The sequence below is a fragment of the Salmo salar genome, chromosome ssa24, assembly GCF_905237065.1.
Source record: "Salmo salar chromosome ssa24, Ssal_v3.1, whole genome shotgun sequence".
Classification (NCBI taxonomy): Eukaryota; Metazoa; Chordata; class Actinopteri; order Salmoniformes; family Salmonidae; genus Salmo; species Salmo salar.
Window position 1 is genome coordinate 1,332,495 of NC_059465.1, and position 26,739 is coordinate 1,359,233.

General features: G+C 41.9%; 1 protein-coding gene across 1 annotated transcript; it reads right to left on the reverse strand.

The window, feature by feature from the left end:
• Positions 1–22,316, reverse strand: hs3st1l2 (heparan sulfate (glucosamine) 3-O-sulfotransferase 1-like 2). The gene is made up of 5 exons (XM_014170527.2): positions 21,998–22,316; positions 4,666–5,066; positions 4,182–4,446; positions 3,728–3,902; positions 1–1,598 (listed from the first exon to the last, which is right to left on the reverse strand). Exons 2-5 carry the CDS (start codon positions 4,900–4,902, stop codon positions 1,370–1,372), a joined length of 906 nt encoding a protein of 301 aa, XP_014026002.1. The 5' UTR covers positions 4,903–5,066; positions 21,998–22,316; the 3' UTR covers positions 1–1,369.
• Positions 22,317–26,739: the final 4,423 nt, after the last annotated feature.

Below are 26,739 nucleotides of genomic sequence, written 5' to 3' on the forward strand. Positions count from 1 at the left end.
TTAAAGTACACCAGTACATATTTATTGAAGAAGATTTTAGAAAACATATTTACAATGCATTACAGCTCAAACACCTTAAAATCTAAATTCAACAATCCCAAAAATATACATTTCTATTGAACATTTGAAAGAATAATAACAAGATAAGTACACATGATTATCTAAATGAGGACATTATTTTAGCTCACAGGCATACTTTTTATATTGGTAATCAATTTTGTGAAAATGGTAAGCAGTCTAAATCATCAGACTCGGTTTGAAATAGCTTCATATTGGTACAGTAGATCTACAGATGGACTTACCTTTTATGCAATTAAGCATTCAGTTATAGTGCAACAATAAGCCCCATCTAATTTCAAAACATTCTTCTACCCTCTATTTTCTGTACACTTATACATTTCCTCCAATGGTATCTGCTCTGAAACTCATTTTAATGACCATCAAAATGACAAGATTTGTTTTTAACTTGATTGTTCACGATACAATTGTATGGTACAGTTTATTGTAGTTATTTTCTTACACTCGATTACATTCCAGTTTGTGCAACCAAGGCCAACGATGACAGGCACCAGCAAGAGTCATGATCAGGTGGTATTAGGACCACCAGGCATACAGTATTAGAGAATGGGCACTTCAGTTCATGTTCTCCAGCAGGTAGTACCATAAAAAAAAACAAATCATTAGAATGGACATTCCCATTCAAGTCAATGTTCCATGATGGGTGGACCGGCTGCCATATTGAATGTACCCATCATCTATTTCTATGGGTAGTTAGAAATAGTGTCCCTCAGTGAGAGTTATCTTATACAGTCTATCCTTGTTGTGCTTTTCACTCCCAGGCCTGGCTTGGTTCAGCTCATTGACAGTAAGAGAATTGAGAACATTCAAAACGTAACACCTCTAAAGATCTTTAAAATCGTCTGTGTGCATCCGTGCTTTTATCCTTTCATCTCTCAGTCAATTCATCCACCCACACCCTTCAATTAACATATCAATTAATCCATCCGCACACTCAACAGTCTGCACACCAATCTATTCGTCCATTCATCCCATCCACCCACCTACCTGACAGTCAACACACCAATCTATCTATCCGTCCAATCAATCAACAGTAACTTCACACAGGCCCATGTCCTTTCACTGTTGACCTGCTCTTAGTGTCTCTAAGCATCTCTAAGATTACATTCTAAATGGTACCCACTCTGCCCAAAAGTAGTGCACTACATAGGGAACAGGTAACCATTTCAAAGGCATCCCAAATCTTTGCTATTATGGCCAATATCTCCAGTTGGCCCTGTCTGTCCCCTCTCTCTGTCCCATTAAAGGTGGTATCAGAGCAATAAAGGGCCTTTTGTTTCTTGATGCACAGTCAGCACCAGGAGAAGAAACGTCCCACCATTTCAAAGAACAGGCGGTTGGGTTCTTTGAAGTATCGGCAGAGCTTCCTGAAGGCCCGGGAGCTGAGAGGAGCGTGGGGCCTGCCCTTGGACTCATCCAGACACTTGTCATGGCCCCCGGCAGAGAGGAGGCAGTAGAAACCTTTAGTTGTGTTGAAGTAGAAGTTGGAGGGAGTGATGCGGGGCAGCAGGTCCAGGAACCTATAGATTATTTATTTATTTTATTTAACTAGGCAAGTCAGTTAAGAACAAATTCTTATTTACAATGATGGCCTACTACAATGACGGACTACGTTAGATGAGATTAGATAAAAAAATGTTCATCTCCTCAATAAGGCAATTGAATAGCATCTTACACAATATAAGTTACATACAGACAAAAGTAATAGGTGGGCCATGAAAGGATCCTCTCTTGGAGGTCATTTTTTATTCAGGCCCCTATTTAATCAGGCAATCCAAAAGACTGTTAGGAGAGGGAAGATGGCGGAAATGGATGTTCTGTTCGAAACTGATGGCGGGTCGGATAAAGATGAGAGTGAGAATGAGTGGGCTACAGTCATGAAAAAGAAAGGAAACAAAATAAGTAAAGTTGTGATGGAAGCTAAGAAATATAATGGGTGCATTGGGTGAGGTGGCATTGGTGGCAGCCACAAATTCTGGTTTTATTTCGATTTTTTGTGTGTCCGCAGAACATACTTTGCGCCTCAAAAAGATTTTTGAATGCAGTTTTGTGTATGGATTTACGAAGCAGGGCGCCTGTCTCTGGGGTTGCTCATGAAGTGAATGCAGATGATATACCTGAGGAAGTAGATGAAGTGATTGGTGCATGTTGACTGACCTGTGTGGTGAATGGAGTAAGGAAACCCACTTCGTTCATATTTTAAAGTCTCTCCCTTCTCATGTAAAGCTAGGCTATATGAAATATCCTTTAAGAGCTGTTGTGCTTAAGCTCCTCCAGTGTAATAAATGCAAAAGATTTGGGCATGTCTCAAGTGTATGCCGATGGGGGGAAAGAATGATATGCCAGCTGAGGTTATATGCTGCAACTGTGGTGGCCATAGGAGTTTGCTGGCACCTTATTTGGGGAGGACGGGCTCGTGGTAATGGCTGGAGAGGAATAAGTGGGATGGTATCAAATACATCAAACACATGGTTTGATGCCATTCCATTTGCTCAGTTCCAGCCATTATTATGAGCCGTCCTCCCCTCAGGAGCCTCCACTGGTGGTGGCGAACATATGGCCTAGTCTCTGGATTGCGCTGTTAGGGTGAAGGAGACAGAGGTGGGGAGAATAAGGGCTGTCCAGCTTGTCTCCTATCTGGTGGCGGAGAAAATAGTAGAAGGAGCGAGTGGCGTTGAAGACGCAATGGTAATTGAGACTGCACCAGTGAATGTTTCTCGGCAATCAAGGGATCCTGATATATAACATGTAAAAAAGATGGACTTTGCAGCATTTATTACAATGGTCATAAACTGCACAGCACAAACAAAGAAGAAATCAGAGAAAATTTGAGTTATTGTGCAGCAGTACGCTTTTTGAGAATCAGTGAGTTTACAGCCGAGGCATTGCAAGAAATCTTGTCAAGGGATGCTCCGTCCTCACGTGCCCCTGATCCTGTGTAGGGATGTGATGCTATTTTTTTTTTGTGTCCATTTTTGTTTGTTTGCATGATGTCGTTTTTATCCCCCTTTAATACAATGGATATTTTTTCTATAGTTTACCACCTGTACAGTAGGTGGCGGCATGCACCTCTAACATGTGTTCGTGGACCGCCATAATAACATATAAGATGAATAAGAAGAAGACTGCTATTTCCGGGTCCTTTCAATGAACTTCCAGTTTGTTGTGTTTGGGGTGCTCATTTCTGTGAATTTGACCAACAATAGACATTAGGTTAAATGTGTTCAAAAAGCAAGGTTGGTTAAATATGTAGGCTATGTGCATGGTGATAAAGTGTAATTTAGGCCATTTTATTGAAGTATAATTCTGTGTCCCAAATTGTACCCTTTTCCTATATAGTGTACTATTTTTGACTAGCCATCCCATTATGGAATGTCATGTTGAACAACAAAGGAGCTGATTGACTGACTATCCTTCGAAAATGTCTGCTGTGGCTTTGGCTACCTAGCATCTCCATCCCTGGATTGAGGTATGTTTTCTGAGCTATATCTCATGCCGGCTCCATGGTTTCCTGGGCAGCCTGCCGTTCCGACCTTACAGGGAAGATATACTTACAGTGATCGTAAGTTCAGAATCTTATAATGTCTACTTTTGACCAGAGGGTGTGTTTTAGGAACACACCCAAAAATTACATTAGGTATAACATTACCTCTCCGCCCTCTGGAGCTCTGGGAAGGGGTCTCTGATGAGGGCCTCTCCGTCCACCACATGGACCTGCTCCCTGGGGAAGACATCCAGCCAGCGGTCCAGGTGTTGGTGGTACAGACTCCTCTGCAGGGCTTTGTAGGCCGGGACAATGTGGCCCTGGCGGAGCAGCAGCTCTTCTACAATAGAATACATAAAATAGAGTAGAATATAATATTTTATTTTAGAGCAGAAATGTATATATCCCAACTCTTGGCACACATATAGGTTAGGAGGAACAGGATCTGAGGTATGGAGCACTGGATGGATTTACACTTTTGTTGTTAACTGCATTTCTCAAGTGAACAACGGTGGTAGTAATGATCTGACAAAAGCAGCCCCCAATTATCTATCGCCTGGGACTTGAACTAGCAACCTTTCAGTTACTGGGTCACCACTCTAACCTCGGTGCCAATTACCTAGAGACTTGTAGGGCTTGTGACGGGTCACCCTATTATGGAGGACCTGGGTGTAGTCGGAGACGAGGCGCTCAGCGGGGTCCCGGACGATCAGCAGGAGTCGGACAGCAGGGTTCATCTCCCAGACCCGCTGAGGGACCTGGGGAGAGGCAAAGTAGCCAGGGGTTTTCTCCACCGTCACTTGCCCAGGCAGGGTGAAGGGCATCTGGGAACGATACCACGCCAGCCCCCGCTGGTAGTGCTCTTCCACGTTGAAGTAGTGCACCTAAAAAGAAAGTATGTAGTGTTGTTTAATACCTTATCCCCCCCAAAAATGTACTTCTGTAAAGTCTGTATTCTAGGATTTTATCTTGTTCTTTCATTCTGTTATGCTGCATGACTATTTTCATGCCATTGTGTTAAAGCTTTGAGAGTAGTCTATTGTGTGAAAGTGCTTTACAATTTAAGTTAAGATGGTCATGATGATGTTTCTATTTCTCATTACCTCTGCCTTGGCCACCTCTACGTCCGGATGGAGGTTGAGCATCTCCAGGAGGGCCCTGGTGCCACCTTTACGCACGCCAATGATGATGGCTCCAGGTAGTCGCTGCTTGGTGGCATTACGAGAGGGGGAGGATGAGGGGGAGGAATAGCCGGCAACTCTGAGCACCCGTAGACAGACACATAGCTGGGTCTGCAGTAGGAGGAGAACCAGCAGGGCTAGGAGAACAGTCCACAGCATGGTGGACTATGGGCTCTGGAGTTGGGAGGATGAGGAGGGGGGAGGTACATACACACAGGTACAGAAAGATACCCACAGGCTGTGGGGCTCGGGCGAGGAGGAGGGTGGGGGTAGGGGCTCCTAGGTGAAATGGGTTCAGGATCCAGGGGTCTTCAGTGAAGAGCCTGCAAATGAAGAGTTATTTTCCACTGTCAAAAGCAGTTTTAAATATCTGAGTTTAGGTCATTTTAGGTCATATAAATTAGCTACATTTAGGGTAGAGAACTCATGAAGACTGGAACTTCTTGTCTGTATTAGGGTTTCAAAGCTACCAGTAATTTAGAAAGTCACTGGAATTTTCAGTAATTTTGTCAATTAACAGAAAATCTATGTCAATCTATCGTAACTTTGATCCTTTATATTTTAATAACTGTATTCATATATTATAAATGTATTATATCTGTGTCCATGTTGTCCATTAGTTTCTAGTATATAGATCATATTTTTAAATACAAAATAGCCCAATTCATGTAAAACGATTCTAGTCAACAATGGCATTATTTCGAATTAACCCTGAAACTCTTCCAGCTATTGACTGTTCACAACTGCCAGGAGTGTGACGTCAAAACATCGACAACCAATACATATTGACATAGTAAAAAAATATGTAAAGGATATTTAATGCTGAAACCCTCATATTAAACACCAATGGGATTCACTTAGTTGATGGTTTATGTTTAGGATAATGTTTTGCAGTTTTGTAATTCTATTTTTTATTTAAAAATGATTTTCTTTAATTATTTCATATATTTGACATGTGATCAGTCAATCAATCAAATGTATTTATAAAGCCCTTTTTACATCAGCCGATGTGATAAGGCCACACAGAGGGCCAGAGATGATTACAGACACCTGTGATAATCTGAAGTACCCAAAAGGGCCACTAAAATCCTTGAAAGATACCAACCCTAGTGCGTATTGTCCCTGCATGTGTCAAACTCAGTTTCCCCTCTGGGGAGCAATATTGTTAATTAAATCATTAATTGAAAGAAAAAAACAAAGTATTTGGTGCAATGTCAAATGGTAAAAGTAGGCTAATGTTCAAGTTCAATTTCTCTTTTAATAACCACATGGAAGTGATGGACACTGAACTATGTGGATATGGACTAACATTAGAGAATGAACAGTTCCACACAATTTAGATGATAATTCTCCATCTTATTAATTAGGTGGAATAAGTAGGGTATCTCTCAGTCCTGGCGTGGGTGGTTCTGTCTGTCACTTGTCCTCAACAGACAGGCAACCAGTCACAGAAGGAGGACTTGTAGAGAGCGATTGCAAAGTCAAGGCACCATGTTGACATGTTGTTGCTGTGTCTGTGTTCACCAGGCCTTAACATCACTGCACAGCGGTGTCAGTACATGTAACATGATCCTTCCTCTGACATTGTCTCTCTGTTTCTATTGTTGTTATTGTGTTCAGGCCAGTTATTTATTCACTTGTCGTGTGTGTGTGTGGGTGTTGTGTGGTCCTGGAGAAGAACCTCGTCAGTGTTCGGTTCCTGTGTTCCTTTTTAATTGCACCTTAGGGGAATGTTGTTGCTCCAGCCGCCCCGAGAGTTCGTCTAGTCTCCCTGCTCGGTGTCTCTTTTGTCATCATTACCTTCATCAAGTCAGCTATCAAGGCTGAAGGGTTTGTCCTGGTGTTTCGTTTAGTTTGTCTTTGAAGAATTTACTCTGAAAGTGGTGGCTACTGGCTAGTATTTTTCTATAATGTATGATATTACAGTTTTTTTCAATCACGTTGGTGAAATTTCACAAGTATGTGGTACATTTTCACAACTATAAGCGCAAATCAAAACAGATAATCAAAATAGCTCACGTTTCAAAACGAACACATTCACAAAGTCATTTTTTCACTGCATCAAATCACTCTTTGGATTTGGATACATATTCAATCTAAGTATCTGCTTTCCAAAACACAATATTCACTTTTGATATTATTTTCTTGTCATTTGTTAACAATATAATTAACTATTACTTAAACAAACTGCTCAAAACTGATAACTACTAAACCAAAAGCATGTAGTGCCTAGTTACCCCTATAGTTTGATAACTGCTGAACACTGTAATATTGTTTACCTCATAAATGTAGCAATTTGACATCAATATATGTTGGAAATCATATATGGATAAAGCTGTAAATACTACATGATTCTCCATCAGCCAGTGTGCTTCAATAGGACAAAGTGGGAAGAATCAGTATGTGCTACCATTAGAAATTATAGTGTAGTGTACAATGCACTGCTGAAATGGGCTACCTGGGTTGTATATAACAATATATTCCACTCATGATCTACATTTCATTGATACACTGTAAGCTGATCAATTTCAAGCAGAGTTGACAAATCATGTAAAAAGGCCATCTTGTACAATGTTGCCACAAAGTTGGAAGCACAGAATCATCTAGAATGCTGTACATTTCGGGGATCTTTTTATTTCAGCGATCTTGTGCATGTTGCTTTTATATTTTTGTTCAGTATATATTGAAATGATGTGGAAATAACATTGATTCAACCATTGTGAAGAGTGACATGTCTTGTGGGGTATGCATGGGTGTCAGAGCTGTGTGCCAGTAGTTTAGACAGACAGCTCGGTGCATTCAACATGTCAATATGTCTCATAAAGTAGTGATGAAGTCAATCTCTCCTCCACTTTGAGCCAGGAGACATTGACATGCATATTTTTAATATTAGCTCTCTGTGTACATCCAAGGGCCAGCCGTGCTGCCTTTTTTGTGGCACCTGACCACACGACTGAACAGTAGTCAAGGTGCGACAAAACTAGGACCTGTAGGACCTGCCTTGTTGACAGTGTTGTTAAGAAGGCAGAGCAGTTCTTTATTATGGACATACTTCTCCCAATCTTTGCTACTATTGTATCAATATGTTTTGATCATGACAGTTTACAATGTAGTGTTACTCCAAGCAGTTTAGTCATCTTAACTTGCTCAATTTCCACGTTATTTATTACAACATTTAGTTGAGGATTAGGGTTTAGTGAATGTTTTGTCCCAAGTACAATGCTTTTAGTTTTAGAAATATTTAGGGCAAACTTATTCCTTGCCACCCACTCTGAAACTAACTGCAACTCTTTGTTAAGTGTTGCAGTCATTTCAGTTGCTGTAGTAGCTGACGTGTATAGTGTTGAGTCAACCGCATACATAGGCACTCTGGCTTTACTCAAAGTCAGTGTCAGGTCGTTGGTAAAAATTGAAAAAAGCAAGGGGCCTAAACAGCTACCCTGGGGAATTCCTGATTGTACCTGGATTATGTTTGAGAGGCTTCCATTAAAGAACACCCTCTGTATTCTGTTAGACAAGTAACTCTTTATCCACATTATAGCAGGGGGTGTAAAGCCGAAACACATACGTTTTTCCAGCAGCAGACTATGATCGATAATGTCAAAAGCTGCACTGATGTCTAACAAGACAGCACCCACAATCATTTTATCATCAATTTCTCCTAGCCTGTCATTTGCGTAAGTGCTGTGCTTGTTGAGTGCCCTTCCTTATAAGCATGCTGAAGTCTGTTGTTAATTTATTTCCTGTCAAATAGCATTGTATCTGGTCAAACACAATTTCTTCCAGAAGTTTACTACGGGTTGGTAACAGGCTGATTGGTCGGCTATTTGAGCCAGTAAAGGGGGCTTTACTATTCTTTGGTAGCGGAATTACTTTAGCTTCCTTCCAGTTCTGAGGGCACACACTTTCTAGTAGGCTATTGAAGATGTGGAAAATAGGAGTGGCAATATCGTCTGCTATTATCCTCCGTTTTTTTCCATCCAGATTGTCAGACACCGGTGGCTTGTCATTGTTGATAGACAACAATAATTGTTTCACCTCTTCCACACTGACTCTTCCACACTGACACACTGACAATTATTGTTTTTCATAATTTGGTCAGATATACTTGGATGTGTAGTGTCAGCGTTTGTTGCTGGCATGTTATCTCTAAGTTTGCTTATCTTGCCAATGAAAAAGTAATTAAAGGAGTTGGAAATATCAGTGGGCTTTGTGATGAATGAGCCATCTGATTCAATGAATGATGGAGCCGAGAGGGCTTTTTTCCCCCAAAATGTAATTTAAGGTGCCCCAAAGCTTTTTACTATCATTCTTTATATAATTTATCTTTGTTTCATAGTATAGTTTATTTTTATTTAGTTTAGTCACATGATTTCTTAATTTGCAGTACGTTTGCCAATCAGTTGGGCTGCCAGATGTCACGTCCAGACCAGTAAAGGGGTTATTTGTTATTGTAGTTTGGTCAGGACGTGGCAGGGGGTGTTTGTTTTATGTGGTTCGGGGTTTGTTGGGCTATGTGTTTATGTAGAGGGGTGTTTGTTTAGAGTGTTCCGGGGTTTTGGTTAATGTTCTATGTGAGTATATTTCTATGTTCTAGTCTTTCTATTTCTATGTTTAGTTGATGGGGTTGACCTTCAATTGGAAGCAGCTGCTCTTCAATGCTTCTAATTGAGGGTCTTATTTAAGAGGGGTGTTTTTGTCATGGGATTTGTGGGTAGTTGTCTCCTTGTTTAGTGTCTAGCACAGTGTCGTTCGTTGTGTTTGTATACGTGTTTTGTTTGGTTTTTCCTTCTTTTCACCAATTAAAGAAGATGAGTATACACGTTCCCGCTGCACCTTGGTCCAATCATTACGACACCCGTTACACCAGACGTTTTTTCCATACATTTTTCCTCATCCCTCTTAACCATACAATTTTTCAATTCCTCATCAATCCAAGGGGATTTAACCGTTTTTACAGTCATTTTCTTAATGGGTGCATGCTTATTAGTAACTGGAATAAGCAATTTCATAAATGTGTCAAGTGCAGCGTCTGGTTGCTCCTCATTACACACCATAGACCAGCAAATATTCTGTGCATCATCAACATATGAATCACAACAAAATGTATTGTTTGACCTCGTATACACTATGGAACTTTGGTTTTCCTAGATATGGCTATAATATTGTGATCGCTACATCATATGGATTTGGATACTGCTTTAAAGCAAATTTCTGCAGCATTAGTAAAGATGTGATCAATACATGTTGATGATTTAATTCCTGTGCTGTTTGTAACTACCCTGGTAGGTTGACTGACAACCTGAACCAGGTTGCAGGCACTGGTTACAGTTTGAAGTTTTTTCTTGTTTGGGCAGCTTGATCATAGCAAGTCAATATTTAAATCACCCAGAAAATATACTTATCTGTTGATATTACATACATTATCAAGCATTTCACACATATTATCCAGATACTGACTGTTAGCACCTGGTGGTCTATAGCAGCTTCCCACAAGAATGGGCTTTAGGTGAGACAGATTAACCTGTAGCCATATTACTTCAACAGTCTCTAAGCTTTACAGGAATGTGGTTCTGAATATAGACCGGAACACTGCCCCCGTTGGCATTTCTGTATTTTCGGTAGATGTTATAACCATGTATTGCTACCACTGTATCATCAAAGATATTCAGAGAGTTTCAGAGATGTCATCTGTTACAAGCAAGTTATTGACTTCATGGACCTTGTTTTTCAGGCTGCATATATGGGCTATTTATCACTTTTCTGGGATGCTTGATTGTTTTTAATGCTTTACTGGGAGCTTATCAGAAATAGACTTACTCATGTTATTTATATTGGAGCTAATAGTGCAGGGTGTGCTGCACAAAGTGGTCTTCCTACTAGGGCACACCGCCTCAGTGCTAACAGTGTAACTCTGGTTCATAGGCTCATGATTACTGCATACACTAGCTGTAGGATAAACATAAGTATTCGGTGCAATTAGGGGCACATAAATAAAGTTACTTACATTGTGTTTGCCAATGCCCCTAGGATCATGTACATTTGATGCAGCATTATGATGACTCATTGTCACAATGGTAGGGATTAACTGAGCTGGCCTTGGATCATTGAATGAACCCTCTCTCTCGCTCTCTCTTTACAAAAGCCATTTTATAAATTATTATTGTTCTCGTTCCCCATTTCTCTATATTTTCCTCTTCTCTTTCAACATTTTCTCTCTCCTCTCTCCTTTTTGTCCTATATCCCTATATATCTCTCACATGAAGATACAGACATGAATATAATATATGATAGCTGAGGAATTACCCTAAAGCCTATGGTAACGCAGAAACCTCTTATCTACTCATCAATTCATCATTCTACAATCCCACATTGCATCACACTCAGTTCCCTGAAATGTTCTAATCTCACAACTTTTTCAAAACTATTTCGGTAAGAATAGAGTGGCAGAAACCTGCTTTGGAAGCAGTCAGAAATACAGTACATCATGAATGTTGTCTTAGCACAACACTGACAGAGACGGCTGATATGAAAGGAGTTCAGAAGTAGTATGTGTATGCACATCCAGTTACTTTTAGATACTTGGTAGGAAGGGTAAAGTCATGAAAAAAGGACACCTATCATATTAATAGTGGACCTTACAGTAATGAGTGAATGGGAAGGGATTGGTGTTTCATTATAGAGTGAGAGGAGGGCCTCTAGCCCAGGCAGATCCCAGTGCTAGGCACATGTTTTTTTATTTGTTTATCCCAAACCTTAACCCTTAACCAGAATGACTGCCTCAACTTAACCTTCAAAAACCAATGTTTAACCTCCCGTGGACAAACGTTGAATTCTGAAGTCAATTTCACAATTTTGTGAGGTCTTGTTGCTCTAGCTAGCTTTTAGTTCAGCTCTGTTCAATAGGAGAGCTTCTCTCCCTCTAGCAGACAGCAGGCTACTCCTTGTGACTCCAATTTGGCACCATGCAAAAACCACAACAACAAGGCTTGGATTGTCCATGGTGTGTGGGGCTGTGAGAGCTCCATATGGACTAACAGTATTGCTAGGCTGAGAGAGGAAACTTGAATTAATCTAATTATTTTTGAAATATAGATATAATAAACTGTCACACCCTGATCTGTTTCACCTGTCTTTGTGCTTGTCTCCACCCTCCTCCAGGTGTCGCCCAACTTCCCCATTATCCCCTGTTTATTTATACATTTGTTCTCTGTTTGTCTGTTGCCAGTTCGTTCTGTTTCGTGAAACCTACCAGCATTTGTTCCCTTGCTCCTGTTTTCTAGTCCTTCCCGGTTTTGACCTTTCTGCCTGCCCTGACCCTGAGCCTGCCTGCCGTTCTGTACCTTACCCCACCTCACTGGATTATTAACCCCTGCCTACCCTGAGACTGCCTGCCGTTCCGGACCTTTTGCACCCTCTCTGGATTACTGACCTCTGCCTGCCTTTGACCCGTCGTTTGCCTGCCCCTGTACTATAAATATACTTTTGTTTCTTTGACACTGTCTGCATCTGGGTCATACCTGAAACCTGATAATATACTATATAATATAGCAGTGCTTATTCTGTTTTCTCTTTCTCCTCTTGCTCTTTCTTGGCTAGTTTATGGGTGTGTGGATTTTGTTAGTTTGAGTATTGCATGGTTTGGTGAGATGCTTCTTACTTTGTATCTAAATCTGAATGTGTTTGCACTCTTTGTGTGTGTGTGTGTGTGTGTGTGTGTGTGTGTGTGTGTGTGTGTGTGTGTGTGTGTGTATGAACACACGTCTCTGTTTGCCGTCCTGTGCCTTAGAACTCTCTTTTGGTGGGTGCTGGTATTTGTGGTTGGGAGTGTCGGGGATTATCCTGCACAGAGGGACAGAGGGAGGGATGGAGGGTAGGTGGGTCGGGATGGAGGGGACAGATGTAGTCTGTGTGTGTGTGTGTGTGTGTGTGTGTGTGTGTGTGTGTGTGTGTGTGTGTGTGTGTGTGTGTGTGTGTGTGTGTGTGTGTGTGTGTGTGTGTGTGTGTGTGTGTGTGTTCTCAGCGGGAGTGTGTGTGTAACACAGGCAGAGAGATTGGCCCTAGTAGGGGGTGGCATGGTGAAATCCAGTAGATTGCCAGCCTAGCCATATCACCAAGGCTGTTGGACGGTAGATAAAGTCTCTCTATGTTTTTCTCTGTTTATGTATGTTTCTTTCTCTCTATTTGTTACTGTCTCCTTCTTTCCATTTGTTTCTCTGTTGCTCTCTCTGTCTCCTCCTTTCTCTCTCCCGGTCTCCTCCTTCCTCTCTCTCGGTCTCCTCCTTTCTCTCTCAGAGAGTGGCGTTTGCAACACCAGGGTCGCGGGTTCAATTCCCGCTGGGGCCAACCTTATGAAAAATGCATGCAAGTCGCTTCGGATAAAACCGTCAGCCAAATGGCATATATTCACATTACTACTGTGAATGTGTTATCATTCTTTCAGACAACTGTCGCAACAAACCAAAACCATATCATTCAATATAATGTATTTGCACACACAAATGACAAAGAAAATCTAATGAAGGCTTCATATAGTCTCATTATATTTTCATTCCATGTGTGGATAGACAAAAATCATCCAAGGGGGATCTATAAACAAATTCAACAAGGACATGAGAGAGACAAATCTGTCATACTCATTGCATGAGTTTGGGACTACTTCAAACATTTTCTTGCTATTCGATAAACTAGCTACCACAACAAAGCTAGCTTTCGCAACAAAGACAGAACATTTTAAGCTGTAGTCAAATGTAGGATCTGGAATACTTTCTAATTGTATGACCTGACTAATTAAACATTCGTTTTTCCTGTTCACTTCACATGGTCAGGAACAACTCCTGTCACAGGCAAGCTACCCTTTCTGGGAAAGAACTGTGTGTGCGACTTTTCAGAACGCGGCGGGAAATGTGCCGAAATGACAATGTTTGTTTCATTGACAGACTGGTCACAACCTTGAAGGAGTAAGACTAATGTCTTCTTTAGCCCATGCAGCATCTGAATTTGTTAAAGTATCTGTGTGTGTTTGTGTGCCAAAGAGGCACTCCTAAAGCCTTAAGAAGCCCCTCGGAGTGTAGTCCTCCTTTACATGAACAGGCTTAAGTTTGAACATCAGATCTCTTTCTTCAGAAGAATGAGGGTAGAAAAGAGAGGGACGGGGAAAGGGAGAGAGAAGTTCTGGAGATAACCCCTGTTATCGGGGTCCAAAAAGTCTCTATTTCCTGACCCCCTCTCTTCCTCGCTCCCTCTTGCTCTTTCTGTCTCTCTCTCCTTCTCTCCAGCAAAGACACTGACTGCAGAAATCTGCCCACTGACCCCCGACTGGGTTTCAAATGAGACTCTTTACAAAAACTCCACACCAGCCGCCCAACACTCTCCCCCCTCACACACACACACGCCACCCCAGACACCATTTTCTCCCCCTCCCCAGCCATCCGCGCTTTAAGATCTGGGTCAATCGTATCAAACACTCAAAAGAGCTCTCTATAGTCTGTGTGTGTATGGCGCATTGATAATGGATGGTGATGTGTGTGTGTGTGTGTGTGTGTGTGTGTGTGTGTGTGTGTGTGTGTGTGTGTGTGTGTCAGAGAGATGAGCAGGGGGTGTCTGGGTTAAAAACAGGGTGTTTCAGGGGAGTGTGTATGTGTTTGTAAAAGAGAGCGGGAAAGTGTGTGCGTGTTTGTGTGTGTGTTTGGGATCTAATTAAAGATGCCTTTGGCATGCAAGTGTGTCTGGGCGCAGGCGTTGGCATACACCCCATGCTAATGTCTGGAGTGTGAGTTTACTGTTCATGGCAGTCTGGCACAGGGTAGTGCATGCGTGTGTGTGTGCATGTGTGTGTGCGTGTGTGTTAACATGGCAGCCTGTGCCATTTAAATTTGGAGAGGTTAAAACAGTCAGAAAGAGAAAGAGAACAGGCTGGTTGTCAGTCTGTTTAGCTGGACCAGAAGGTCCCTGGGTACAGTCTAGTGTAGTGTGGAGCGCTAACTCCTGATGCTGAATCATACACACAGTTACATGCACAGATGCAGGCTTGAAACAAATGCACAGAGGTAGAGCACACAGATGCATACAGGCACCTCCCTTCACTCACATATCAGCCAACCAATACACACACATGTGTGCGAGCACACACTCAAACACACAACCTCCCCTCACACACACACCCTTGTTTACATGCTCACAGTCCAATGTAGCACATATGTTGGTTTTCACACAGTAACGTACTGTAGCTCTGACAGCCTGCTGTCACTATCTGGCACATTACATCACAGTGGATATAAACAACCAGGTTTGACACGTGGATCACTGATGGAGTGAAAGCAGGACACGGGGGCTACTCTCTTCTCTATTTCTCTATTTGTCTCACTTCCTCTTTTACTCCTCTTTCTCATTAAGCCGTGATGGATCTTGCGTGCTTGTGTAGCTCCTGGTACCAAAATACAGTCACTCATTTCAATGGCTGTTTGTTGTCAAGAGAAAGTCAATTCTGATCTGTCTGTCTGTCTGTCTGTCTGTCTGTCTGTCTGTCTGTCTGTCTGTCTGTCTGTCTGTCTGTCTGTCTGTCTGTCTGTCTGTCTGTCTGTCTGTCTGTCTGTCTGTCTGTCTGTCTGTCTGTGTGTGTGTGTGTGTGGGTCCACCGAGAGTCTGTGTCCACCGAGAGTCTGTGACAGAGTCAATTAGGATCTGTGTGTGTGGGCAGGGTGTGTGTGTATGCGTGTACTGTACTTTATATGAGCAAGGGTGTGTGTATGTGGTTTGGAGGATGTGCATATGGGTGTTTGGAATGGGGGCACGTTGACATGTGTGGGAGGTACTACTTAAGTAGTTTTTTGGGGTATCTGTACTTTACTTTACTATTTATAGTTTTTGCAACTTTTACTTTTACTTCACTACATTCCAAAAGAAGTACTCGTTACATTTCGAATGCTTAGCAGGACAGGAAAATGCTCCAATTCACACACTTATCAAGAGAACATCTCTGGTCACCACTACTGCCGCTGATCTGGCCGACCCACTAAACACAAAGGCTTCACTTGTAAATTATGAGTGTTGGAGTGTGCCCCTGGCTATCTGTAAATAAAAAAAAAATGGTTTGCATAATATAAGGAATGTGAAATTATTTATACTTTAATTTGTCCTTTTGATACTTAAGTATATTTTATCAATAACATTTACTTTTGATACTTAAGTATATTTAAACCAAATACTTTTACTCAAGTAGTATTTTACTGGGTGACTTTCACTTTCTATTAAGGTATCTTTACTTTTACTCAAGTATGACAATTGGGTACTTTTTCCACCAATGTGGGTCCTGAACTCTGCCTATCTAAATTTAATATGAGAAGAGGATACGGAAGAGATGAAGACAGGAGGAGAGAGGGAGAGAAATAAAGAAAAAGAAAGAGTAAAGAAGATGATAGGGCGGCAGGTAGCCTAGTGGTTAGAACGTTGGGCCAGTTATCGAAAGGTTGCTGGATCAAATCCTTGAGCTGACAAAGTAAAAATCTGTCGTTCTGCCTTTGAACGAGGCAGTTAACCCACTGTTCCCCTGTAGGCTGTTATTGTAAATAGGAATTTGTTCTTACTGACTTGCCTGGTTAAATAAAGTAAAAAAATGTACTGTAGGTTGGAGAGCAAAAGGAGAGGAATGAGGAGAGACCTAAAATCATTCTTTGTAACCCTCTCACCTGGGGCCATGAGACTAAAATGGAGAGAAAGAAAGAGAGGGGGAGAGAGAAGAACCGATAAAGACAAAGAAAGAGGATTGGTAGAAGTAATATACCCGGCCGGGTATGGGCCCAACGCTCCAGCGCCATACATTTTCAGGGCTAGTTGATTCAGCAGGTGAGACGAAACGGAAGAAGGTGGCTCTTTCTTTCGTTCTCTCTCTCTCTCTCTCTCTCTCTCTCTCTCTCTCTGCCCTTCTCTCTCACTGTCCTTCTCTCTCTGTCCCTCATATTCTCATAGTGGTTCTCTGTGACATATCTAATAGCCTGTGTGCCTCCGTGCTTCTCCAGACTGACTGACACACACACACACACACACACACACACACACACACACACACACACACACACACACACACACACACACACACACACACACACACACACACACACACACACACACACTGAGACGAGGGGGGCGGAGGTGGAAACATTAGAACATCAGGGTTTTAGCAGGGGGGTTTTGATTGACCAAGCACTTAAGACTATTAAATGACTTCATCGCCCTCCTCACCCTCTTGCTCACCACCCTCTCACCCTACCTCTCCGCCCTTCCTCTCCCCATACCCCAAGTCCTCAGGCTCTCTTTGTGACTGGAAATTAATGAGTGTAGACAGCGATGGATAACCCCCCCTCACCCCCTCCTCATCCCTCACTCCCACCTTGGGCTTTCAGCTTAAACCCCTCCTGTGGTGTTTTCACCATCAAGGTCAAACCAATGCCATTTACAGTAGTACGGTATTTCCCAACAGAGATTTGCCAATGTCAATGTCTGGTGTCCTTGGTTTGTTTTTTGGGGACAGACAGTTTACAGTTGTACAAACTGATAAATAGGATACAAATTGGATTGATTGGATTTGATTGATTGACACAAAAGCATGGAAGCTCTTTCAGTCAGTGGGTGTGTTAAAGGACTTGATCTTTAGAGTCCAGTCCTGTATTGGCATTTCCTCTCCGATGCCCTTTACCCTCCACCCTTCCACCCTACTACCCTACTCCCCTGACCCTAATCCTACCCAGGGGCTTCATGACCACACAGACTAGGCCCACCCAAACAGCCAACCCAGAGCTCCCTGAGGTCCTGACTGCCCCACTTTATCCCACTTGATCTTAACCACTGCCCAGCAACCCCAAAGAGCTAACCCCAGACCCAAAGAGCCAGACCTAGCCCAACCCCAGAAACACAGTCTGTGTGTGCATCCGTCCGTCTGTCTGTTGGTGTCTGTGTAATGTGGGACCTCTCCTGCTCCCTCCATCTGGTGGTCAGTGGGTGGTCCTGTCACCTCTCCTTAAACCAACTGGAGTGTGATGGTCAAGCAAACACCGACTCTGTCTCCACAAAGATGTGTGTGTGTGTGTGTGTGTGCGTGCGTGCGTGCGTTTCTATGATGAGCTGAGGTCATTGTGCACTTGTGCCACCTGTACTGTAAGGAGAGAGGATCTTTGCCCCAACTCTGACTGACATGGTGGATGACTGCCAGATAATGAACTTTCCCACACACTGTTAGCACTCAGCTAAATACACACTCACTTAGTTAAATAACACTCCGCTCGATGACCTCAACATTATCAACAGTTGGCTATTTCTGGTGAGAAAATAGACTGGGAAAGGTATTGTCGATTCTATCGATTTAGAATGTAAAGTAAACAAACACTTCCTGTCCCCCCTCCCACTGTAACTTTTGGAGTGTGTAGCTGTAGCATGCGCCTCATTGCCCTCCAGAGGACATGCTCTCTGCTCATAAATAATGTCCATGTATTATTCACAGCTGCTTCGCAAGCTCCCCCTGCTAATGCCTCCTAATGTGCCCAAACACACAGTTTCCACACAGCCTGGCCCTGGCCTGCACTCACACACTCACAGTGCCAGGTGACACAGTGACGGACAGAGACCCCTTATACAGCGCAGGCCAGTGCACAGGGAGGCTGGGTGACTCTGTCATGTATGTAATTATAACCACTGAAGCATACTGTAAGTATGATCTCTCTCTCTCTCTCTCTCTCTCTCTCTCTTGTTTATGTTTATCTCTCTCACTCTCTCTCTGTTTCTTTATCTCTATACCTCTCCCCCTCATCACCTATCTCTTCATTGTCCCTCTCAAACATTTTTGTCATTTAGCAGATGCTCTTATCCAGAGCGATTTACAGGATCAATTAGGGGATTCTTCAATGATCTTAAACGCTAGGCTACCTGACGCCCTCTCTATAGCTTCCATATCTCTATGTCAACGGCAGCTTTATCAATATGGGTTCAATCAATTTTCCCACACATGCATCATAGTTTCTGACTGAGCATTGACTCAGTTAGCTTGAGGACACAGTGTGACAAAGCCAGAGTACGGTATTACGACAGAGTAAACCTCATCAATATGTAACAGTGCCTTTGTGACTCTGCTTAGGAGGTGAGTGCAGTCTGAATGAAGAGAGGTTTTAATGTACAGTACACCAGGGAACATTCTGTATGACAAAAATAACTATTTTCAAAGTACAGTGCTTTTTTTTACATGACTTTCTAAGACAGCTAAAACAAAGTAATGGCATAGTAAAAAGTTTAACCCTGAATCGGTCCTAATGCACTCTTGACCTGGCCATATGAGGATTTCGTTTTGATGAGCCAGGATGTCTTGATAAAGATAAAGCCACAACTCCTCACATCACATGGTGCTGTTGTCCCGGTTAGTGACTGATTCAGACAGAGGCTCTATTCACTGTCTCTCACCGTGTCTCTCACCCTCTCTATCTCGCCCCCTCCCTATCACTCCCCCTCCCCGTTGCTCCCCCCCTTTATCGCTCCCTCCATATCTCTCTGACCACATCTACACTTTCCAAACATTACAAAGGTCAAACATTATTTGGTTAGTTTTACTTTTACTCCTGTGGCTGGTGGTTTCCTCAAGCTTGCTGGAAATGGGAAGGGGAATTCTGAAAATATACATTTTGTGAGCTCATTTGAAATTAGCATAAAAGAGAATGACAAAACCCCCTACTTTGGCAATTGGTTTACAATGAATCTTGAATGAGTTCGAGAGGTTGGTCGGCTTACTCACAACATGATTGATATGACAGGATCAAGAACATAATATTCACATACTGAATCAGACTGTTGTGGTTGGTTTTCACTACCCTGGAGTTGTGAACTACCACTAGTACAGTGACTGTCACACATGCCAGATTAGTTAGAGAGGTTGGCTTACAACATGACGGATATGACTATCATGAATATGATGTTCAGAGTCCGAGGCAGTTGTGGTTTATACTACGCTGGAGTTGTGATTCACTATGGGTGTGTAATATATGCAGCCCACAACACATGCTGTGTGTCCACCACTACCTGTTTATCCATATACCACAAGTCCTCCACTAGCTGTTTCTTAAAAGACCATATCATAAATCTCTGTCTCTCTGTGAGCATCTATCTGTCCCCCCTCTCTCACTCTCTCTCTCTCTTCCTCTTCCTCTCTCTACCAGCATCTATATCTCGCACACACTCACACACACACGCGCGCGCGCACACACACACACACGCACACACACACACACACACACACACCAAAGTGACATTCACAGACCACTCCCACTGGCCACCGACTTCAATTAATGTCACCATGTCATTGAATTTAGGCTAACCCCTAGAGTCGATGTCCGGACCCCTTCAGTAATGTAATTAGCATAATAAAAAAATCCACCTAACAATCTGTCCGTTTTAGCTACTGATATCAGGTTTTTTGTATTGGATGCATCTCAATCCACCGCATCCGCCGATGTCGCACTTATGCATCTGTGGTGACAGAGCTAAAGCGGTGTTTGTCAGACCATGAGACATCCCAGAAACCGGTTTTCTCACAAAATCGTATGTAGCGTCCAAAAGGTTAATGACCCTTCTATGAAAAGATGAGACTCTCACGAACACGATGGTGTTCTCCGTTTTGCTCTACGACCGCCACAAGCGTCTTGGGACTCGTCTTAAGACAATACAGCCAATCTGCCAACTTCTGTCTGTAGCGTCCGAACAGTTTGGGCTACACACTAAAATGACCCCTCTGTGGAAAGGTGAGACTCTCACAAACACGTACATGCCAGTTGAAACATTTTATGGAACTATAAACTACATGGAAACTGTTTAGTGCCAAAAATAAGGGGTTAAATACATGTATAATTTGTAAATGTTTCCTGATCTTTCCTATATCTGAGAGATATAATAAAGATCAGCAAACATTTTTTATATATATATATATATATATTTTTTTTTTTTTTTTTTTTACATGTATTTAACCACTTATTTTTGGTATTAAACAGACACTTCAGAACAAACTTTTTGGGGACTATCTATGGTTCCATGTAGTGAATCTGTTATTCAATGCGTTTGTATGGACTAATAGCCAAATAAGTCCAAATAAAACGAATAGCCAATTAAGGCCAAATTAAACATCAAATATGTATATACATTACCTTTCAAAAGTTTGAGGTCACTTAGAAATGTCCTTGTTATTTGAAAGAGAACCACATTTTTTGTCCATTAAAATAACATCAAATTGATCAGAAATAAAGTGTAGACATTGTTAATGTTGTAAATGACTATTGTAGCTAGAAACGGCAGATTTTTTATGGAATATCTACATAGGCGTACAGAGGCCCATTATCAGCAACCATCCCTCCTGTGTTCCAATGGCACGTTGTGTTAGCTAATTCAAGTTTGCCTAGAAGGCCAGCATCCTGGAGTCGCCTCTTCACTGTTGACGTTGAGACTGGTGTTTTGCGGGTACTATTTTAATGAAGCTGCCAGTTGAGGACTTGTGAGGCGTCTGCTTCTCAAACTAGATACTCTAATGTACTTGTCCTCTTGCTCAGTTGTGCACCGGGGCCTCCCACTACTCCTTCTATTCTGATTAGAGCCAGTTTGTGCTGTTCTGTGAAGGGAGTAGTACACAGCGTTGTACGAGATCTTCAGTTTCTTGCCAATTTCTCGCATGGAATAGCCTTAATTTCTCAGAACAAGAATAGACTGACGAGTTTCAGAAAAAAGTGCTTTGTTTCTGGCAATTTTGAGCCTGTAATTGAACCCACAAATGCTGATGCTCCAGATATTCCACTAGTCTAAAGAATGCCAGTTTTATTGCTTCTTTAATCAGGACAACAGTTTTCAGCTGTGCTAACATAATTGCAAAAGGTTTTTTTAATTATCAATTAGCCTTTTAAAATTATAAACTTGGATTAGCTAACACAATGTGCCATTGGAACACAGGAGTGATGGTTGCTGATAATGGGCCTCTGTACGCCTATGTAGATATTCCATAAAAAAAATCTGCCATTTCCAGCTACAATAGTCAATTACAACATTATTTCTGATCAATTTGATGTTATTTTAATGGACAAAAAATTTGCTTTTCTTTCAAAAACAAGTACATTTCTAAGTGACCCCAAACATTTGAACGGTATTGTATATATCTTATTTTATACTTCAAAGGATCTTAATATTAAAAGTGTGTGAAAAATTCAGAGTGTAAATAAGAGAGAGAGAGAGGTCTTACCTGAGTCACTGTGACACTGGACCTGTGTCTAGGGTTGCCTCTGTCTTCCTCCTCTTTTCCTTTTCTCTCAACTCCTCTGTGTCTGTTCTCCTTTCAAAGCCTCTGAGAAAATCTAAGTGTTAGATAACTCCATTCAATGTTTTCCCTTTCTCCTCCTTTATTTCCTTCCTTTTCTTCCTCTTTCCTATTCTCTGCTGTTTGTGGTGTGCTTGCCCCGCGTTACACTGAGGAGATGTGTGTGTGTCTCTGCCTCTGTTTCAAAAAGAGTGAGTGAGTGAGAGTGTGGTGTTGAGTGTGATTCCGCTGATTGTCAGAGCGACTGACAGAGAGAGAGAGAGAGAGAGAGAGAGAGAGAGAGAGAGAGGGAGAGAGAGCAAAGCGAGCAAACACATCGACCCCTTAGGGAAATCCCTACTCCCGCCTCCCTCTTCCACCTGCCCCCTGCTCTCTCTCTCCATCAACCCCTCTCTCCCATTCTTCTCTCTGATTTATTTATCTTTCACATACTTTCTCTGTCAATCTTTCACCCCAACACTTTGAATGGGCATAAGACTTAACATTTGAATCTTTCCCTCCTTTTTGTCACTATGCATATTTTGATGATTTCTTTCCAGCCATGACCATGCCTTAAGACGTCCTTAGACATATTTGTGAAGACATCTTGAGACATCTTACTGTGAAGATATGTCTTGGGAATTGATGACGTGTCTTTAAAGCCTCAACTTTGTGTCTCATTCAAGATGTATCCAGACATCTGAAGGTGAAGGCTGAGTATATAACAGCGTTTGATTTTACTTGAAAACAAATGTTAGTGGGTTTTTCAACCTTCACATTTCTCATACCATTCAATATAGACAGTTATTTGAGAATGAGACTTTGAGTAAAAATCTTTGACCTTTTCAGTTTATTGCTGAGAGACTGTGCGTATCACTTGACATAAAGTGGAATTAGTAGCACTTATGAATAAGCTCTGAAGGTTTTTTCTTTCCTCAATCAAGATCATAAAGGCTTTGGGAAAGGCAAGCACATCTTAGCCTTTGTGTAATTTCCTTGATTTTGTAAGGAATGTATTAGCAGTAGTAATTATTGTAGAATAGTTTCCAATGATCGAGACATCATCACCAATGTACTTCTCAAAATGCTCAAAGTTCCACAGACAATCAATGCATCGATTATAACTTTTAGTCAGGAATGAGTGTTCTGAATGAGTTTATTGGATTCATACAATCTAGGTGAACATCGCTAATATTGTTCAGATTTGGTTGCAGGTTAGAGCATGGTGCTTTTATCAACAGAATTGTGGGTTTGATTTGGGTAACATACAAACTGTACAAACTGTATGTTGACTGTAAGCCTGAAAGCCTTTGTTAAATTACCATAGTAATATCTAAAAGTACATGCATGGCTGAAAGACGATTGAATAAGACTAAGATCCTCAAGTGACCTTTGGGATAAGACTCCCAGACAGGTGTATTGGAGGGATCTCTTGATCTCATTCCATTGGACCGATTACACTCTTCAGCTTTAGCCCCATAATCTGTTCTTCTAATACAGTGGCAAGAAAAAGTATGTGAACCCTTTGGAATTACCTGGATTTCTGCATAAATTGGTCATCAAATTTGATCTGATCTTCATCTACGTCACAACAATAGACAAACACATAGTGTGCTTAAACTAATAACACACAAATTATAGTTTTTTTGTCTATATTGAATACATCATTTAAACATTCACAGTGTAGGTTGGAAAAAGTATGTGAACCCCTAGGCTAATGACTGGACTCAGCTAACCTGGAGTCCAATCAATGAGACGAGATTGGAGATGTTGGTTAGAGCTGCCTTGTCCTATAAAAAACACTCACAAAATTAGTTTGCTACTCACAAGAAGCATTGCCTAATGTGAACCATGCCTCGAACAAAAGAGATCTCAGAAAATCTCCCCCCACACACACCTCCCCCAACCCCCACATACACACACACCCTTTATTTGCTGCATATGCCCTTTTCAACAGTTATATTAATCTCTATTTGTGTCTCTGCGCTCTCTCTCTCTGCTGTGTTTTTTTGGTGGGGTGGGCGGGTATGTAGAGGGAGGGATTTTATGCTGGATTTTTTTTCAAAAATGAGAAGCTGCACTACTGTCGAGGTTCTCCTTGGGGGGTGCACTTCACCGAGCAACCCTGCTCCTTCTCTTCTTCTAGACCCCTGGGATTCACTCCCCACCCCTCTACTCCTCCCTCTCACCCCTCGTTCTCTTCCCCTTTCCCTCTCTCCCTCATTTGTCTCATCACCCACTCCTCCCTCCCTTCTTTCCTTGTTAGTTCATCATCTCATCCGCCTCTCTTCATCTCCTTCCGATGCTCCAGCTACCTAGAGCTCTGAGCCCAGTTTCCACGAAGGCCCCCAACTTTTCTCTTCCTCTTTGTCTCCTTATCAGACTGTATCTGGGTCTGAAGTCTACCTCTCTCTTCCCAGACACTTCTTAGCTTATCTCCTTCCTCTCTCCCCGCGGCCCTCCCTCTCCTCCTCCCCCCTCCTCCTCCCTTCTTTTTTTATCTTCTTCATGATAAACACTTTTTCACATGCACACCTCTTTATTTTTGGTAACACTTTATTTGGATAGCCTGGATTTTCCATCTGTAGATGCTCTACAGATGGTCATACTATCAACAAACTGTCTGTTGATATGCAACTGCTTGCTAAGGCTACGTTTAGGGTAAGGTTTAGAATAAGGGTTAAGGTTAGGGTTAAGTTTAGGGTTAGAATAAAGGTTAAGGTTAGGGTTAGATAGTTAGTTGAAATGTTACTGATAGCCTGTAGAGCATCTAAAGATGGTCTACCAAAATAATGTGAAAGACAAGTCAACTGTGAACATCAGGAATGAATAATGCAAGACAGGAAGCAAACCCCTCAACAACAACAAAGCACGACACACAACCACTACAAGAAGCGCTCTAATTTACAACCTGCTGTTTGTGTGTAGGTGTGTGTGTGTGCGTACATGCGTCTGTGCGTGTGTGTGCGTGCTATAAAAACATCTGTAGTGATGGCACACTGTCAGACAGTAGAATAGGTGCTATAGTTGTTAAGTTGCTTCTCCACCCTGAAGTCTCGCTTCACTCGGTTTCTCTATTGCCTCCTCCAATAAAAATAACCTTCATAACTATGAAATGTAGACCTAATTTAATTATGGGCTGCATTTGGCTGTTATGGCGTGAATTTATATAGCGCCTTTTCACTGGGTCCCAAAGTGCTTTACATTGCCATTTACCTCGTCCACCATCCATGTAGCAGCACCCAGCTGCTGTTAACCAATGATGAGAAGTTGGATGTGCAAATTATGAAGATTGTTTTGTTGACTTTGGCTGGTATGTTTTACGACTAGAGTAGACAAGAAATAAGTAGATGTGGAGAGAGGGAAAAGCAACCATTCAGCAACTATTTAGAAGTAATTTTAAAAGCACTCATTGTTTCATTCAGTGCCTGAACCTAGATCAGCACTCCTACTCTGAGACCCTTTATGAATACGGCCCCTGGACTCTTTTTCTCTCTTTACACTCTTAGCATTTTCTCTCCTCAGAGTATGAATGCACTAATGATCTTTTTCTCTTCTTCAATCAGAAATGAGATCATTCAACAGTCAAAAACACAAGACAAAACCCACTCTGGGAACATTTGGTCAAAGAGAGTTTGGCCCAGTCTTACAGCAGCACCGCTCCTAGTTGGGAGTCTCTTAGTTCTATGGCATATGGTTCTCTTTAGAATCATCTATGGTTCTTTTTAGAATTCAAAGGTGACCAAAGTAAGTTCATTAGCTATTGATGCGTTGTGTAGTCGCGGCCGCTGAGCCAAACTAAAAAAGAGTCCCTAATTAGGCATAGAAACAGAATTACAGAACATTGACTTAAATGGGAATGTCTGTTCTAGTAAATATATTTCTGTGTAATTAGGTAACCACTGCCAGATGGGGTGGGTGAACTCCTGCTTTCCCTCAATGGCCTGTGTTCATAAAGCATCTCAGAGTAGGAGGGTTGATCTAGGATCAGTTTTGCCTTTCAGATAATAATGAATAAGATGATATGGTCATGGAGGACCTGATCCTAGATCAGCACTCCTACTCCTCTGAGCCGCTTTATGAACACAGGCCGTGGTGTTTTTGTGTCTCCCTGTTTGTGAATGTGCCCAGGAAGTAAGTGAGGACCCACCTGTCACCATGGAGATGGGTTCCTATGGGGCTAAGGCCTGTGTGATTGCATCAAGTTAGTTGTTTGAACTTCAAGCCAAAGCACTTGTTTGGACCTTTGTCTTTGAGTATGTTCCAATGGAGGTAATGAGCTGGGAGGAAACCATATGTGAAGGGTTGCTGGAAAAAAGGGTTGGTGGTGCACAGCAAATTCTCCAGTGTTAACTCAACACTAACCACGTTCCCATCCAACCATTTCATGTGGATGAATTACCTGACACATGAAAGAAGTCACGACCAGGCTGATGGAAACATGGAATGCCGGTACAATTTTATAAATGTCGACAGACAATTTCTTCATTCGACATGGTGTTTTCTTTTTATGTCTTTAAAATGAGTTACGCAAGAAATGTCAGTGAAAACCCCTTTATGCACAAATATTGATATAATAACCATCATATCGAAGTAAACTTGGAGTCACGCGATGATATGTTGTGTGGTCCTCCCACTACGACTTTGGAAACCATACAGTTTATTAGGCTACAGATTAAATAAATTAT

Bases quoted from the DNA above. Each gene is read 5' to 3' on its own strand.
- hs3st1l2 (XM_014170527.2), bottom strand. From the start codon at position 4,902: ATGCTGTGGACTGTTCTCCTAGCCCTGCTGGTTCTCCTCCTACTGCAG. The intron at 4,447-4,665 runs GTAATGAGAAAT...CTTTCTTTTTAG, and splicing joins TAGAGGTGGCCAAGGCAGAG to GTGCACTACTTCAACGTGGA. The intron at 1,599-3,727 runs GTAATGTTATAC...AATAATCTATAG, and splicing joins GAGCTCCAGAGGGCGGAGAG to GTTCCTGGACCTGCTGCCCC.